General features: G+C 40.8%; 1 protein-coding gene across 5 annotated transcripts in view; it reads left to right on the forward strand.

The window, feature by feature from the left end:
- EMCN (endomucin) overlaps positions 1–13639 on the forward strand; it is a 121635-nt gene that overhangs the window by 48468 nt on the left and 59528 nt on the right. For 4 of the 5 annotated variants that reach the window (NM_001076420.2, XM_005207702.5, XM_010805951.4 and 1 more), the window contains 1 exon segment: positions 10137–10214. The exons of the other annotated variant lie outside the window; for it this stretch is intronic. In NM_001076420.2, the coding sequence (NP_001069888.1) occupies positions 10137–10214 (78 nt within the window). 5 annotated transcript variants of the gene reach the window in all.

A 13639-nucleotide genomic window follows, 5' to 3' on the forward strand; every position in this document is an offset into this window, starting at 1 on the left:
TCCATGGAATTCTCCAGGCAAGAATACTGGAGTGGGTTGCCATGTCTTCCTCTAGGGGGATCTTCCAGGAAATCTTCCTGACCCAGGGATCAAACCCATGTCTCCTGTGTCTTCTGCACTGCAGGCAGATTCTTTACCCACTGAGCCATCTGGGAAGCCCAAATATAGACATAATCTCTTAATGTTCATATTAAATTCAGTCTATTTCTTTGGTTAACTATTATATAGTATTATTAATTTTGTGCATATAATTGACAGACATAACAATCCTCATTAGATATTGTAGCACTTTAATTTTGCAATAATAAAGATGCATCTGTATTTCAGAATTTTAACATTCTTAGCACATGAAAAAAATTTTACTAAAATGCTTACCCATATTTGAAAATGAATATTTATACATTAATAATAAATCTAAAGTACACTAAGCCTTTTATGTCAAGCATATTGTTACAGTGACTGTATATAGAGATCATCAGCATCATCACAAGATCACTGTTCACACACAAGTCCCGGGAACATCAGAAATGTACAATCACTTAGCTCTTCTATTTTCTAAAGACCAAGATGAAACAGAAGCCAAATAGATTTCTGATGAATACTTGAGCCAAAGCTCAAATTTGTTCCATCTCTTCCCACTATCAAACACGATAGGTATAAAAGAAAAGGATCCAGAACTTCAGAAACTCAAAGATGATACACATTTTTTCTATTTACCATTATGTGTCCTAATTATTTTCTGTAATCATCTCTGTGTCTTCGATTTTCAAGCAGTAAATGAAATATATGCCAATAAAACATAATGACACAATGATAATCATTGTGTAAAAATTAATTATAGGAGTTTACAGATTCCTTTATTATTTATGGTAAGAATTTAATTAAGGTTATTAATGGTACCAAGAATAGGGATGAAGTGAAAACAAAGGCACTGTGTTTGGCTGGAGGGGACACTTAATTTATATTTTTAACATCTTTACCTTAAAAAGCACACAAACAAGAAATCTTTACCTTAAGGTATTGGGATCATGTGAGTGGACAATGCAAAAATCTCAAACCTAACTTTCAGCAATAACATTTCTGTTGTTGGTTTCTTCTTTTACAGTTATAACCACATATTGAGTGTAGAAAAATCTTAGATAGTCTCAATTGCTGTCCACATTATAATGCACAGAATCTGCCTATTACAGTCACTTTCCATTGCTGCTGCTGCTAAGTCTCTTCAGTCGTTTCCGACTCTGTGCGACCCCATAGACGGCAGCCCACCAGGTTCCCCCATCCCTGGGATTCTCTAGGCAAGAACACTGGAGTGGGTTGCCATTGCCCACTCCAATGCATGAAAGTAAAAAGTGAAAGTGAAGTCACTCAGTCGTGTCCGACTCTTCACGACCCCATGGACTGCAGCCTACCAGGCTCCTCTGTCCATGGGGTTTTCCAGGCAAGAGTACTGGAGTGGGGTGCCAGGGCCTTCTCCGTTTCTGTTGCTTGAATAACCTATATTCCCTAATAAACAGTGAAGAAAGAGGAGTAAGCAATAAACCAAACTTTCAGCACCTGCTTAGAGGTGTTTGTCCTCAGCAACCCTCCAAAGATCTTATCTTCCTCTTACGGTTCCCTCCTGTATTCCAATATTCAGCTCCAGCCAGCTTACCTTTGAAAACTTTCCCTGGACCAGGGTTTTAAAGTATCATGTAAACTGTGCAGAGCTAAATAGTTCCTCCCTCAAACACATCACGCATATGTATATAAGAACCAAGATTTTATAAATGTCACATAGTAAAAGTACAGCCTGTGCCCTATTCGCAAAAGGACATTCTAACATGCTTTAAGAAAAAAGGGAATGCTATTATGAGTAGTGAATCAGTCAGTTGTGTTCACTACTTAAAGGAGATCTTTATCCTTCGGTTGGTCCCTCTATCCTGTATGAGTGCCATCTTCCCTGAAACAGCGTTTACTACATGCCTAATCTGTGCCAGGAAGTTTCTTCACCATAACATAGGCGACAAAGATGACTAAGAGCCAGCTGGAGCATGTGGTGGCTGCAGGGAGTGGGAGGAGGAGCAGGGAAAAAACCAAAATGACTAAGACTTAGATACTGCCCTCCAAAGCCTTGGAGATGGCCTTGAACACAGTGGGAATTCAACATTTCATAAATGAAAAAAAATTAATTACAAGAGTTTGCAGTTTCCTTTATTATTTATGGTTATTAGAAGTTTCAGAGTCATAACTAAGTCAATAAAATTAAATGTTATTTTGGAGAAAAAAATCATATTACTCCTAGGTCCTATTGACCAAGTAGTTTTTCTCACTAGGAAAAATAAAATGATTTTAAAGCATTTACTTTTACAACTTTTTTGCATGTTTCAACATACCCAGGTAACAATCTGCAATAGAAATCTGCTTTGGAGGCCTGTTATACAAAAATGTGTGTGAAATGTGTGTGTGTGTGTGTTTACTGGGCCACCTAAGCATTCAGTAATTATATTCTTTAAGGTGGACAAAAATGGGAAATGGAAAAAGTAAAGCTACACAAAAGTTTCAGTTCAGTTCAGTTGCTCAGTCGTGTCCAACTTTTTGTGACCCCATGGTCTGCAGCATGCCAGGCTTCCCTGTCCATCACCAACTCCTGGAGCTTACTCAAACTCATGTACATTGAGTCGGTGATGCCATCCAACCATCTCATCCTCTGTCGTCCTCTTCTCCTCCTGCCTTCAATCTTTCCCAGCATCAGGGTCTTTTCCAAGGAGTCAGTTCTTTGCATCAGGTGGCCAAAGTATTGGAGTTTCAGCTTCAGCATCAGTCCTTCCAATGAATATTCAGGACTGATTTCTTTTAGGATGGACTGGTTGGATCTTCTTGCTGTCCAAGGGACTCTCAAGAGTCTTCTCCAACACTACAGTTCAAAAGCATCAATTCTTCAGTGCTCAGCTTTCTTTATAGTCCAACTTTTACATCTATACACGACTACTGGAAAAACCATAGTTTTGACTAGAGGGACCTTTGTTGGCAAAGTAATATCTCTGCTTTTTAATATGCTGTCTATATTGGTCATAGCTTTTCTTCCAAGGAGGAAGCGTCTTTTAATTTCATGGCTGCAACACCATCTGCAGTGATTTTGGAGCCCCAAATAATAGTCTCACAGTGTTTCCACTGCTTCCCCATCTATTTGCCATGAAGTGATGGGACTGGATGCCATGATCTTAGTTTTCTGAATGTTGAGTTTTAAGCCAACTTTTTCACTCTCCTCTTTCACTTTCACCAAGAGGCTCTTTAGTTCTTCTTCACTTTCTGCCATAAGGGTAGTGCAGCTGCTTATCTGAGGTTACTGTTATTTCTCCCGGCAATCTTGATTCCGGCTTGTGCTTCCTCCAGCCCAGAGTTTCTCATGATGTACTCTGCATGTAAGTTAAATAAGCAGGGTGACAATATACAGCCTTGATGTACTCCTTTTCTGATTTGGAACCAGTCTGTTGTTCTACGTCCAGTTCTAACTGTTCCTTCCTGTCTGGTATTCCCATCTCTTGAAGAATTTTTCATAGTTTGTTGTGACTCACACATCCAAAGGCTTTGGTATAATCAATAAAGCAGAAGTAGATGTTTTTCTGGAACTCTCTTGCTTTTTCTATGATCCAATGGATGTTGGCAATATGATCTCTGGTTCCTCTGCCTTTTCTAAATCCAGCTTGAATGTCTGAAAGTACTCGGTTCACATACTGTTGAAGCCTAGCTTGGAGAATTTTGATCATTACTTTGCTAGCATGTGAGATAAGTGAGTGCAATTGTGTGGTATTTTGAACATTCTTTGGCATTGCCTTTCTTTGGGATTGGAATGAAAACTGACCTTTTCCAGTCCTATGGCCACTGGTGTTTTCCAAATTTGCTGGCATATTGAGTGCAACACTGTCACAGCATCATCTTTTAGGATTTGAAATAGCTCAACTGGAATTCCATCACCTCCACTAGCTTTGTTTGTAGTGATGCTCCCTAAGGCCCACTTGACTACACATTCCAGGATGTCTGGCTCTAGGTGAGTGATCACACCATCATTATCTGGGTTGTGAATATCTTTTTTGTATAGTTCTGTGTATTTCTTGCCACCTCTTCTTTTATCTTCTGCTTCTGCCTTGAGGAGATACCTCAGGTCCAAGGGCAAAGGAAAAGCTCCAGCAAGATGGTAGGAGTGGTGAAACCGTGATTAGAATCAAACCCCATACCCACCAGAGATGCTCAGAAGGCTCAAACAAACATTGTGCGCACCAGGACCCAGACCCCACAGAGACTGAGACAGAACTGTGTTTGAATGTCTCCTGCAGAGGTATGGGTCAGCAGTGGACTGTTGCAGGGGCAGGGGCTCTGGGTGCAGCAGACCTGGGTGTGGCATAAGCCCTCTTGGAGGAGGCCACCATTAACCACACCGTAGAGCTGCCAGAACTTACACAGGACTGGGGAAACAGATTCTTGGAGGACACAAACCTTGTGCGCACCAGGACCCAGGAGAAAGGAGCAGTGACCCTACAAGAGACTGACCCAGACTTGCCTATGAGTGTCCAGGAGTCTCCAGTGGTGGCGTGGGTCGGCAGTGGCCTGCTGCAGGCTGGGGGCACTGAGTGTAGCAATGCATTCATGGGACCTTTTGAAGGAGGTTGCCATTATCACCTCCACCATAGTTTGGCCCAAGGTAAATAACAGGGGGGGAACACAGCCCCACCCATCAACAGAAAATTCGATTAAAGATTTACTGAGCATGGCCCCGCACATCAGAACAAGACCCAGTTACCCCTCAGTCAGTCTCTGCCTTCAGGAAGCTTCCATAAGCCTCTTACCCTTCTCCATCAAAGGGCAGGCAGACTGAAAACCACAATCACAGAAAACTAATCAATCTGATCACATGGACCATTGCCTTGTTTAACTCAGTGAAACTATGAGCCATGCCATGTAGGGCCACCCAAGATGAACGGGTCATGGTGGAGAGGTCTGCAAAACGTGATCCACTGTAGAAGGGAATGGCAAACCACTTCAGTAGTCTTGCCTTGAGAACCTCATTAACAGTAAGAAAAGGCAAAAAGATAGAACACTGAATGATGAATGCCCCAGGTTGGTAGGTGCCCAATATGCTACTAGAGATCAGTGGAGAAATAACTCCAGAAAGAATGAAGAGAGAGCCAAAGCAAAAACAACACACAGTTGTGGATGTGACTGGTGATGGAAGTAAAGTTCAATGCTGTAAAGAACAATATTGCATAGGAATTTGGAATGTTAGATCAAGGCAAATTGGAAGTGGTCAAATAGGAGATAGCAAGACTGAGCATCGATATTTTAGGAATAAGTGAACTAAAATGGACTGGAATGGGTGAATTTAACTCAGATAACCATTTTATCTACCACTGTGGGCAAGAATCCCTTAGAAGAATTTGAGTAGCCCTCATAATCAACAAAAGAGTCAGAAATGCAGTACTTGGATGCAATCTCAAAAACGACAGAATGATCTCTGTTTGTTTCCAAGGCAAACCATCCAATATCACAATAATCCAAGTCTATGCTCTGACCACTAATGCTGAAGAAGCTGAAGTTGAGCGGTTCTATGAAGACCTATAAGAACTTCTAGAAATAACACCCCCCCAAAAAATGTCCTTTTCATTATAGAAGACTGGAATTCAAAAGTAGGAAGTCAAGAAATATCTGGAGTAACAGGTAAATTTGGCTTTGGAATTCAGAATGAAGCGGGGCAAAGGATAATAGAGTTTTCCCAAGAGATTGCACTGGTCATAGCAAACACCCTCTTCCAACAACACAAGAGAAGACTCTACACATGGACATCACCAGATGGTCAACACCGAAATCAAACTGATTATATTCTTCGCAGCCAAAGACGGAGAAGTTCTATACAGTCAGCAAAAACAAGACCAGGAGTTGACTATGGCTCCAATCATGAACTCCTTATTGCCAAATTCAGACTTAAACTGAAGAAACTAGGGAAAACCATTAGACCATTCAGGTATGACATAAATCAAATCCCTTATGATTATACAGTAGAAGTGAAAAATAGATTCAAGGGATTAAATCTGATAGAGTGCCTGAAGAACTATAGACAGAGGTTCGTGACATTGTACAGGAGGCTGGGATCAAGATCATCCCCAAGAAAAAGAAGTGTCAGATCAGATCAGAACAGTCACTCAGTTGTGTTTGACTCTTTGTGACCCCATGAATCGCAGCACGCCAGGCCTCCCTGTCCATCACCAACTCCCGGAGTTCACTCGGACTCATGTCAATTGAGTCAGTGATGCCATCCAGCCATCTCATCCTCTGTCGTCCCCTTCTCCTCCTGCCCCCAATCCCTACCAGCATCAGAGTCTTTTCCAATGAGTCAATTCTTTGCATGAGGTGGCCAAAGTACTGGAGTTTCAGCTTCAGCATCATTCCCTCCAAAGAAATCCCAGGGCTGATGTCCTTCAGAATGGACTGGTTGGATCTCCTTGCAGTCCAAGACTGCAGTCCAAGACTCTCAAGAGTCTTCTCCAACACCACAGTTCAAAAGCATCAATTCTTCAGCGCTCAGTCTTCTTCACAGTCCAACTCTCACATCCATACATGACTACACGAAAAACCATAGCCTTGACTAGACGAACCTTTCTTGGCAAAGTAATGTCTCTGCTTTTGAATATGCTATCTAGGTTGGTCATAACTTTCCTGCCAAGGAGTAAGCGTCTTTTAATTTCATGGCTGCAGTCAACATCTGCAGTGATTTTGGAGCCCCCAAAAATAAAGTCTGACACTGTTTCCACTGTTTCCCCATCTATTTGCCATGAAGTGATGGGACTGGATGCCATGATCTTCGTTTTCTGAATGTTGAGCTTTAAGCCAACTTTTTCACTCTCCACTTTCACGTTCATCAAGAGGCTTTTGAGTTCCTCTTCACTTTCTGCCATAAGGGTGGTGTCATCTGCATAGCTGAGGTTATTGATATTTCTCCCGGCAATCTTTATTCCAGCTTGTGTTTCTTCCAGCCCAGCGTTTCTCATGATGTACTCTGCATATAAGTTAAATAAGCAGGGTGACAATATACAGCCTTGATGTACTCCTTTTCCTATTTGGAACCAGTCTGTTGTTCCATGTCCAGTTCTAACTGTTGCTTCCTGACCTGCATATAGGTTTCTCAAGAGGCAGGTCAGGTGGTCTGGGATTCCCATCTCTTGAAGAATTTTCCACAGTTTATTGTGATCCACACAGTCAAAGGCTTTGGCATAGTCAATAAAGCAGAAATAGATGTTTTTATGGAACTCCCTTGCTTTTTCCATGATCCAGCAGATGTTGGCAATTTGATCTCTGGTTCCTCTGCCTTTTCTAAAACCAGCTTGAACATCAGAAAGTTCACAGTTCACATATTGCTGAAGCCTGGCTTGGAGAATTTTGAGCATTACTTTACTAGTGTGTGAGATGAGTGCAATTGTGCAGTAGTTTGAGCATTCTTTGGCATTGCCTTTCTTTGGGATTGGAATGAAAACTGACCTTTTCCAGTCCTGTGGCCACTGCTGAGTTTTCCAAATTTGCTGGCATATTGAGTGCAGCACTTTCACGGCATCATCTTTCAGGATTTGGAATAGCTCAACTGGAATTCCTTCACCTCCACTGACTTTGTTCATAGTGATGCTTTCTAAGGCCCACTTGACTTCACATTCCAGGATGTCTGGCTCTAGGTCAGTGATCACACCATCGTGATTATCAGGGTCGTGAAGATCTTTTTTGTACAGTTCTTCTGTGTATTCTTGCCATCTCTTCTTAATATCTTTTGCTTCTATTAGGTCCATACCATTTCTGTCCTTTATCAAGCCCATCTTTGCATGAAATGTTCCTTTGGTATCTCTGATTTTCTTGAAGAGATCTCTAGTCCTTCCCATTCTGTTGTTTTCCTCTATTTCTTTGCACTGATTGCTGAAGAAGGCTTTCTTATCTCTTCTTGCTATTCTTTGAAACTCTGCATTCAGATGTTTATATCTTTCCTTTTCTCCTTTGCTTTTCGCCTCTCTTCTTTTCACAGCTATTTGTAAGGCCTCCCCAGACAGCCATTTTGCTTTTTTGCATTTCTTGTCCATGGGGATGGTCTTGATCCCTGTCTCCTGTACAATGTCATGAACCTCATTCCATAGTTCATCAGGCACTCTATCTATCAGATCTAGGCCCTTAAATCTATTTCTCACTTCCACTGTATAATCATAAGGGATTTGATTTAGGTCATACCTGAATGGTCTAGTGGTTTTCCCTACTTTCTTCAATTTAAGTCTGAATTTGGCAATGAGTTCATGGTCTGAGCCACAGTCAGCTCCTGGTCTTGTTTTTGCTGACTGTATAGAGCTTCTCCATCTTTGGCTGCAAAGAATATAATCAATCTGATTTCGGTGTTGACCATCTGATGATGTCCATGTATAGAGTCTTCTCTTGTGTTGTTGGAAGAGGGTGTTTGTTATGACCAGTGCACTTTCTTGGCAAAACTCTATTAGTCTTTGCCCTGCTTCATTCCGTATGCCAAGGCCAAATTTGTCTGTTACTCCAGGTGTTTCTTGACTTCCTACTTTTGCATTCCAGTCCCCTAGAATGAAAAGGACATCTTTTTGGGGTGTTAGTTCTAAAAGGTCTTGTAGGTCTTCATAGAACCATTCAACTTCAGCTTCTTCAGTGTTACTGGTTGGGGCATAGACTTGGATTACTGTGATATTGAATGGTTTGCCTTGGAAACGAACAGAGATCATTCTGTCGTTTTTGAGATTGCATCCAAATACTGCATTTTGGACTCTTTTGTTGACCATGATGGCTACTCCATTTCTTCTGAGGGATTCCTGCCCGCAGTAGTAGATATAATGGTCATCTGAGTTAAATTCACCCATTCCAGTCCATTTCAGTTTGCTGATTCTTAGAATGTTGACATTCACTCTTGCCATTTCTTGTTTGACCACTTCCAATTTGCCTTGATTCATGGACCAGACATTCCAGGTTCCTATGCAATATTGCTCTTTACAGCATTGGACCTTGCTTCTATAACCAGTCACATCCACAGCTGGGTATTCTTTTTGCTTTGGCTCCATCCCTTCCTTCTTTCTGGAGTTATTTCTCCACTGATCTCCAGTAGCATACTGGGCACCTACTGACCTGGGGAGTTTCTCTTTCAGTTTCCTATAATTTTGCCTTTTCATGCTATTCATGTGGTTCTCAAGGCAAGAATACTGAAGTGGTTTGCCATTCCCTTCTCCAGTGGACCACATTCTGTCAGATCTCTCCACCATGACCCGCCCATCTTGGGTTGCCCCAAGGGCATGGTTTAGTTTCATTGAGTTAGACAAGGCTGTGGTCCTAGTGTGATTAGATTGACTAGTTTTCTGTGAGTATGGTTTCAATGTGTTTGCCCTCTGATGCCCTCTTGCAATACCTACCGTCTTACTTGGGTTTCTCTTACCTTGGTCGTGGGGTATCTCTTCACGGCTGCTCCAGCAAAGCGCAGCCATTGCTGCTTACCTTGGACGAGGGGTATCTCCTCACCGCCGCCCTTCCTGACCTTCAACGTGGGGTAGCTCCTCTAGGCCCTCCTGCGCCAGCGCAGCCACCGCTCCTTGGATGTGGGGTTGATCCTCCCGGCCGCCGCCCCTGGCCTTGGGCATGGATTGCTCCTCCCGGCCGCCGCCCCTGGCCTCTGGCGTGGAGGCAAAATGGTTGTCTGAGGAGGCCTTACAAATAGCTGTGTAAAGAAGAGAAGCAATAGGAAAGGAGAAAAGGAAAGATATATCCATTTGACTGCAGAGTTCCAAAGAATAGCAAGGAGAGATAAGAAAGCCTTCCTTAGTGATCAATGCAAAGAAATAGAGGAAAACAATAGAATGGGAAAGACTAGAGATCTCTTCAGAAAATTAGAGATACCAAGGGAAAATTTCATGCAAAGATGGGCTCGATAAAGGACAGAAATGGTATGGACCTAACAGAAGCAGCAGATATTAAGAAGAGGTGGCAAGAATACACAGAAGAACTATACAAATTTTACCCAGTATCTATAGAAAGATTTTCACCTTCAAATTAGACTTATTTTTATTTATTCCTTGACCAGCGAGATGAAATTGTAACTAATAATAATGTCATCTATCTTATCAAATTAGGAACTTCCAGCAAGGAAGCCGCACAAATGCCTCATCTGTTAACACCATCTCCAGTAACCCCCAACACTAAAGGTGATGGTGAGTAATGGCCATTTGTTTTGCCACAAGTTTTCTTTTATCATTCACATACCATAATATTCAGTGAGTTTTAGTATATTTATAAGCTTGTGTAATCACCTGGAACATTTTCATCACCCCTAAAAAAAACTCGACATCTATCACAATCACTCCCCATTCCACCCTTCCTTTAGTCCCTGGCAACCATTACCCTACTTTCTACTTTTACAGATTTACCTATTCTAGAAATTTCATATAAATGGAATCATATAACACATGATCTTTTGTGTCTGGCTTCTTTCACTTAGTATAATGTTCTTAGGTTCATCCATGCTATAACATGTATCTGTAGTTCATACTTTTTTATGACTAATTAAATGTCATTGTGTAAACAGATCACATTTTCTTTATTTATTAGTTGATGGACATTTGGGTTGTTTCTACGTTTTAACCTATTGTAAATAATGATGCTAAGAACATTTATGTACATGTTTTTGTGTGATCATGTGTTTTTATTTCTCGGGTATTGTCCAAATTTTATAAACAAAACTTGAATATTTTAAATAGAGTTGATGGGCCAGAAGAGGGCCCTCTTCTGGGTCAACAGCAGAGCCCAATAGGAAGAATGACCCTCTTCTTTCCTGGCAATGACTCAATGAAAAGCCATACACTTTTGTTTACTATAGCCATTCCCAACTCTTTTTCCCCTCTATAAAACTGTTGTTTCCTTGGTTGCAGTAACTTGCACGCGGCTCACCATGGTCGAAGACTCTGAATTGTAGCTCTCTTCTGATCCCAAATAAATGCATCTTTGCTGGAGAAATATCTGGCAGTCCATTTGTTTCAGGTCAACAATGAACAGCTTGACGTGTAATTGTGGAGTCACATGGTAACACTATGTATAACTCTGAGGAACTGCTTTCCAGAGCAGCTGCATTATATTAACTCCCACCAGGAATGAATAAGGGTATCAGTTCTTCATTTTCTAGCCAATACTGTTGTCTCTCATTTTTGTCATACCCGTTCTAGTGAGAGTGAAATGCTACCTCACTGTGGCCTTGATTCACACTTTCCTATGGACTGATAATGCTGAGTATCTTGGATGCTCATGGATCATTTATATACCTTGTTTAGAGAAGTATCAGCTCTGTTTGATTCTTCACTATATTTTCCAGCTCTTTATTAAACTTCTCACTGTGATTCACTCGCAAGTTCATTGAGCTTGTCATTCTTCTCCCAAGTTCATTGACCATCTTAATTATCATTACCTTGAGTTCTTTACAATGTAAATTGTAAAGAAATAATTTACAATGTAAATTATTTCCACTTAATATCTTTAGTTGTGGAAAATCTTTTCTACTAGTCATTCAGAGATAGTTTCTCTGTAAATAGTTGTAATTTCATTGTACCTGTAGACAGAGGTGAGCTCAGGATCTTCCTAACCCATCATCTTGTTCACACCTTAGGTTGTATTATCATTTTTAAATATTATTTTAAAATTATTATTTAAACAGAATGAGTTTCAGAGAGGTTAAATGACTTAACACAAAAGTTCAGATTCATAATAACAATTTGCAATTTGAAAGTTAGTCTTTTAATTTCAATTTTTTTTCTCCATTGAACTAATCATAATCAAATATTATCTGATGAATAAATATTATTATTTTAACCTCAACCATTACACTTGGATATTAAATAATGAGCCTTTCAGGTATTAACTGCTTATATAGCATATTTTTCTTACAACACAAAATAGTCACATAATTTTATAACTTTTTACCTTTCTTCTGTTTTTGGTACATATTCTGATTATGCTTATAGGATTCTTTTCCCTTTGGGTGAGATTGCCAACCTGCTATGAATGGTTATTTATTTTAGATTGCTTCTTTAAGTGGATAACATGTATATACATACATAAATACACACAACAAATTTATTAGAATTCTGTTTCTAAAAGGGTAAATAAGTCCAAGTAAAAGGTGATATTCCTGGGCATTGTGTAGAAATAGTATTAGCATATCAATTTCATAATAATGAAAGCTCTTATTATTTCTGCCTACTCTGATCTTGTTCATCTTACTTTTAGTGTGGACAGACAAGGTCTGATTTTCAGTTTAGTTCAGTCACTCAGCCGTGTCCGACTCTTTGCGACCCCATGAATCACAGCACACCAGGCCTCCCTGTCCATCACCAACTCCCGGAGTTCACCCAGACTCACGTCCATCGAGTCAGTGATGCCATCCAGCCATCTCATCCTCTGTCGTCCCCTTCTCCTCCTGCCCCCAATCCCTCCCAGCATCAGAGTCTTTTCCAAAGAGTCAACTCTTCGCATGAGGTGGCCAAAGTATTGGAGTTTCAGCTTTAGCATCATTACTTCCAAAGAAATCCCGGGGCTGATCTCCTTCAGAATGGACTGGTTGGATCTCCTTGCAGTCCAAGGGCCTCTCAAGAGTCTTCTCCAACACCACAGTTCAAAAGCATCAATTCTTCAGCGCTCAGTCTTCTTCACAGTCCAACTCTCACATCCATACATGACCACAGGAAAAACCATAGCCTTGACTAGATGGACCTTTGTTGGCAAAGTAATGTCTCTGCTTTTGAATATGCTATCTAGGTTGGTCATAACTTTCCTTCCAAGGAGTAAGCGTCTTTTAATTTCGTGGCTGCAGTCACCATCTGCAGTGATTTTGGAGCCCAAAAAAATAAAGTCTGACACTGTTTCCACTGTTTCCCCATCTATTTCCCATGAAGTGATGGGACCAGATGCCATGATCTTCGTTTTCTGAATGTTGAGCTTTAAGCCAACTTTTTCACTCTCCACTTTCACGTTCATCAAGAGGCTTTTGAGTTCCTCTTCACTTTCTGCCATAAGGGTGGTGTCATCTGCATAGCTGAGGTTATTGATATTTCTCCCGGCAATCTTTATTCCAGCTTGTGCTTCTTCCAGCCCAGCGTTTCTCATGATGTACTCTGCATATAAGTTAAATAAGCACGGTGACAATATACAGCCTTGATGAACTCCTTTTCCTATTTGGAACCAGTCTGTTGTTCCATGTCCAGTCTAACTGTTGTTTCCTGACCTGCATACAGATTTCTCAAGAGGCAGATCAGGTGGTCTGGTATTCCCATCTCTTTCAGAATTGTCCACAGTTTATTGTGATCCACACAGTCAAAGGCTTTGGCATAGTCAATAAAGCAGAAATAGATGTTTTTATGGAACTCCCTTGCTTTTTCCATGATCCAGCAGATGTTGGCAATTTGATCTCTGGTACCTCTGCCTTTTGTAAAACCAGCTTGAACATCAGGAAGTTCATGGTTCACATATTGCTGAAGCCTGGCTTGGAGAATTTTGAGCATTACTTTACTAGCGTGTGAGATGGGTGCAATTTAAGACCCTCATTATTAAGGCAATAGTTGTCTAAAATTGTTTGTAATTAGAATCATTT

The sequence above is a fragment of the Bos taurus genome, chromosome 6, assembly GCF_002263795.3.
Source record: "Bos taurus isolate L1 Dominette 01449 registration number 42190680 breed Hereford chromosome 6, ARS-UCD2.0, whole genome shotgun sequence".
NCBI classification, from domain to species: Eukaryota; Metazoa; Chordata; class Mammalia; order Artiodactyla; family Bovidae; genus Bos; species Bos taurus.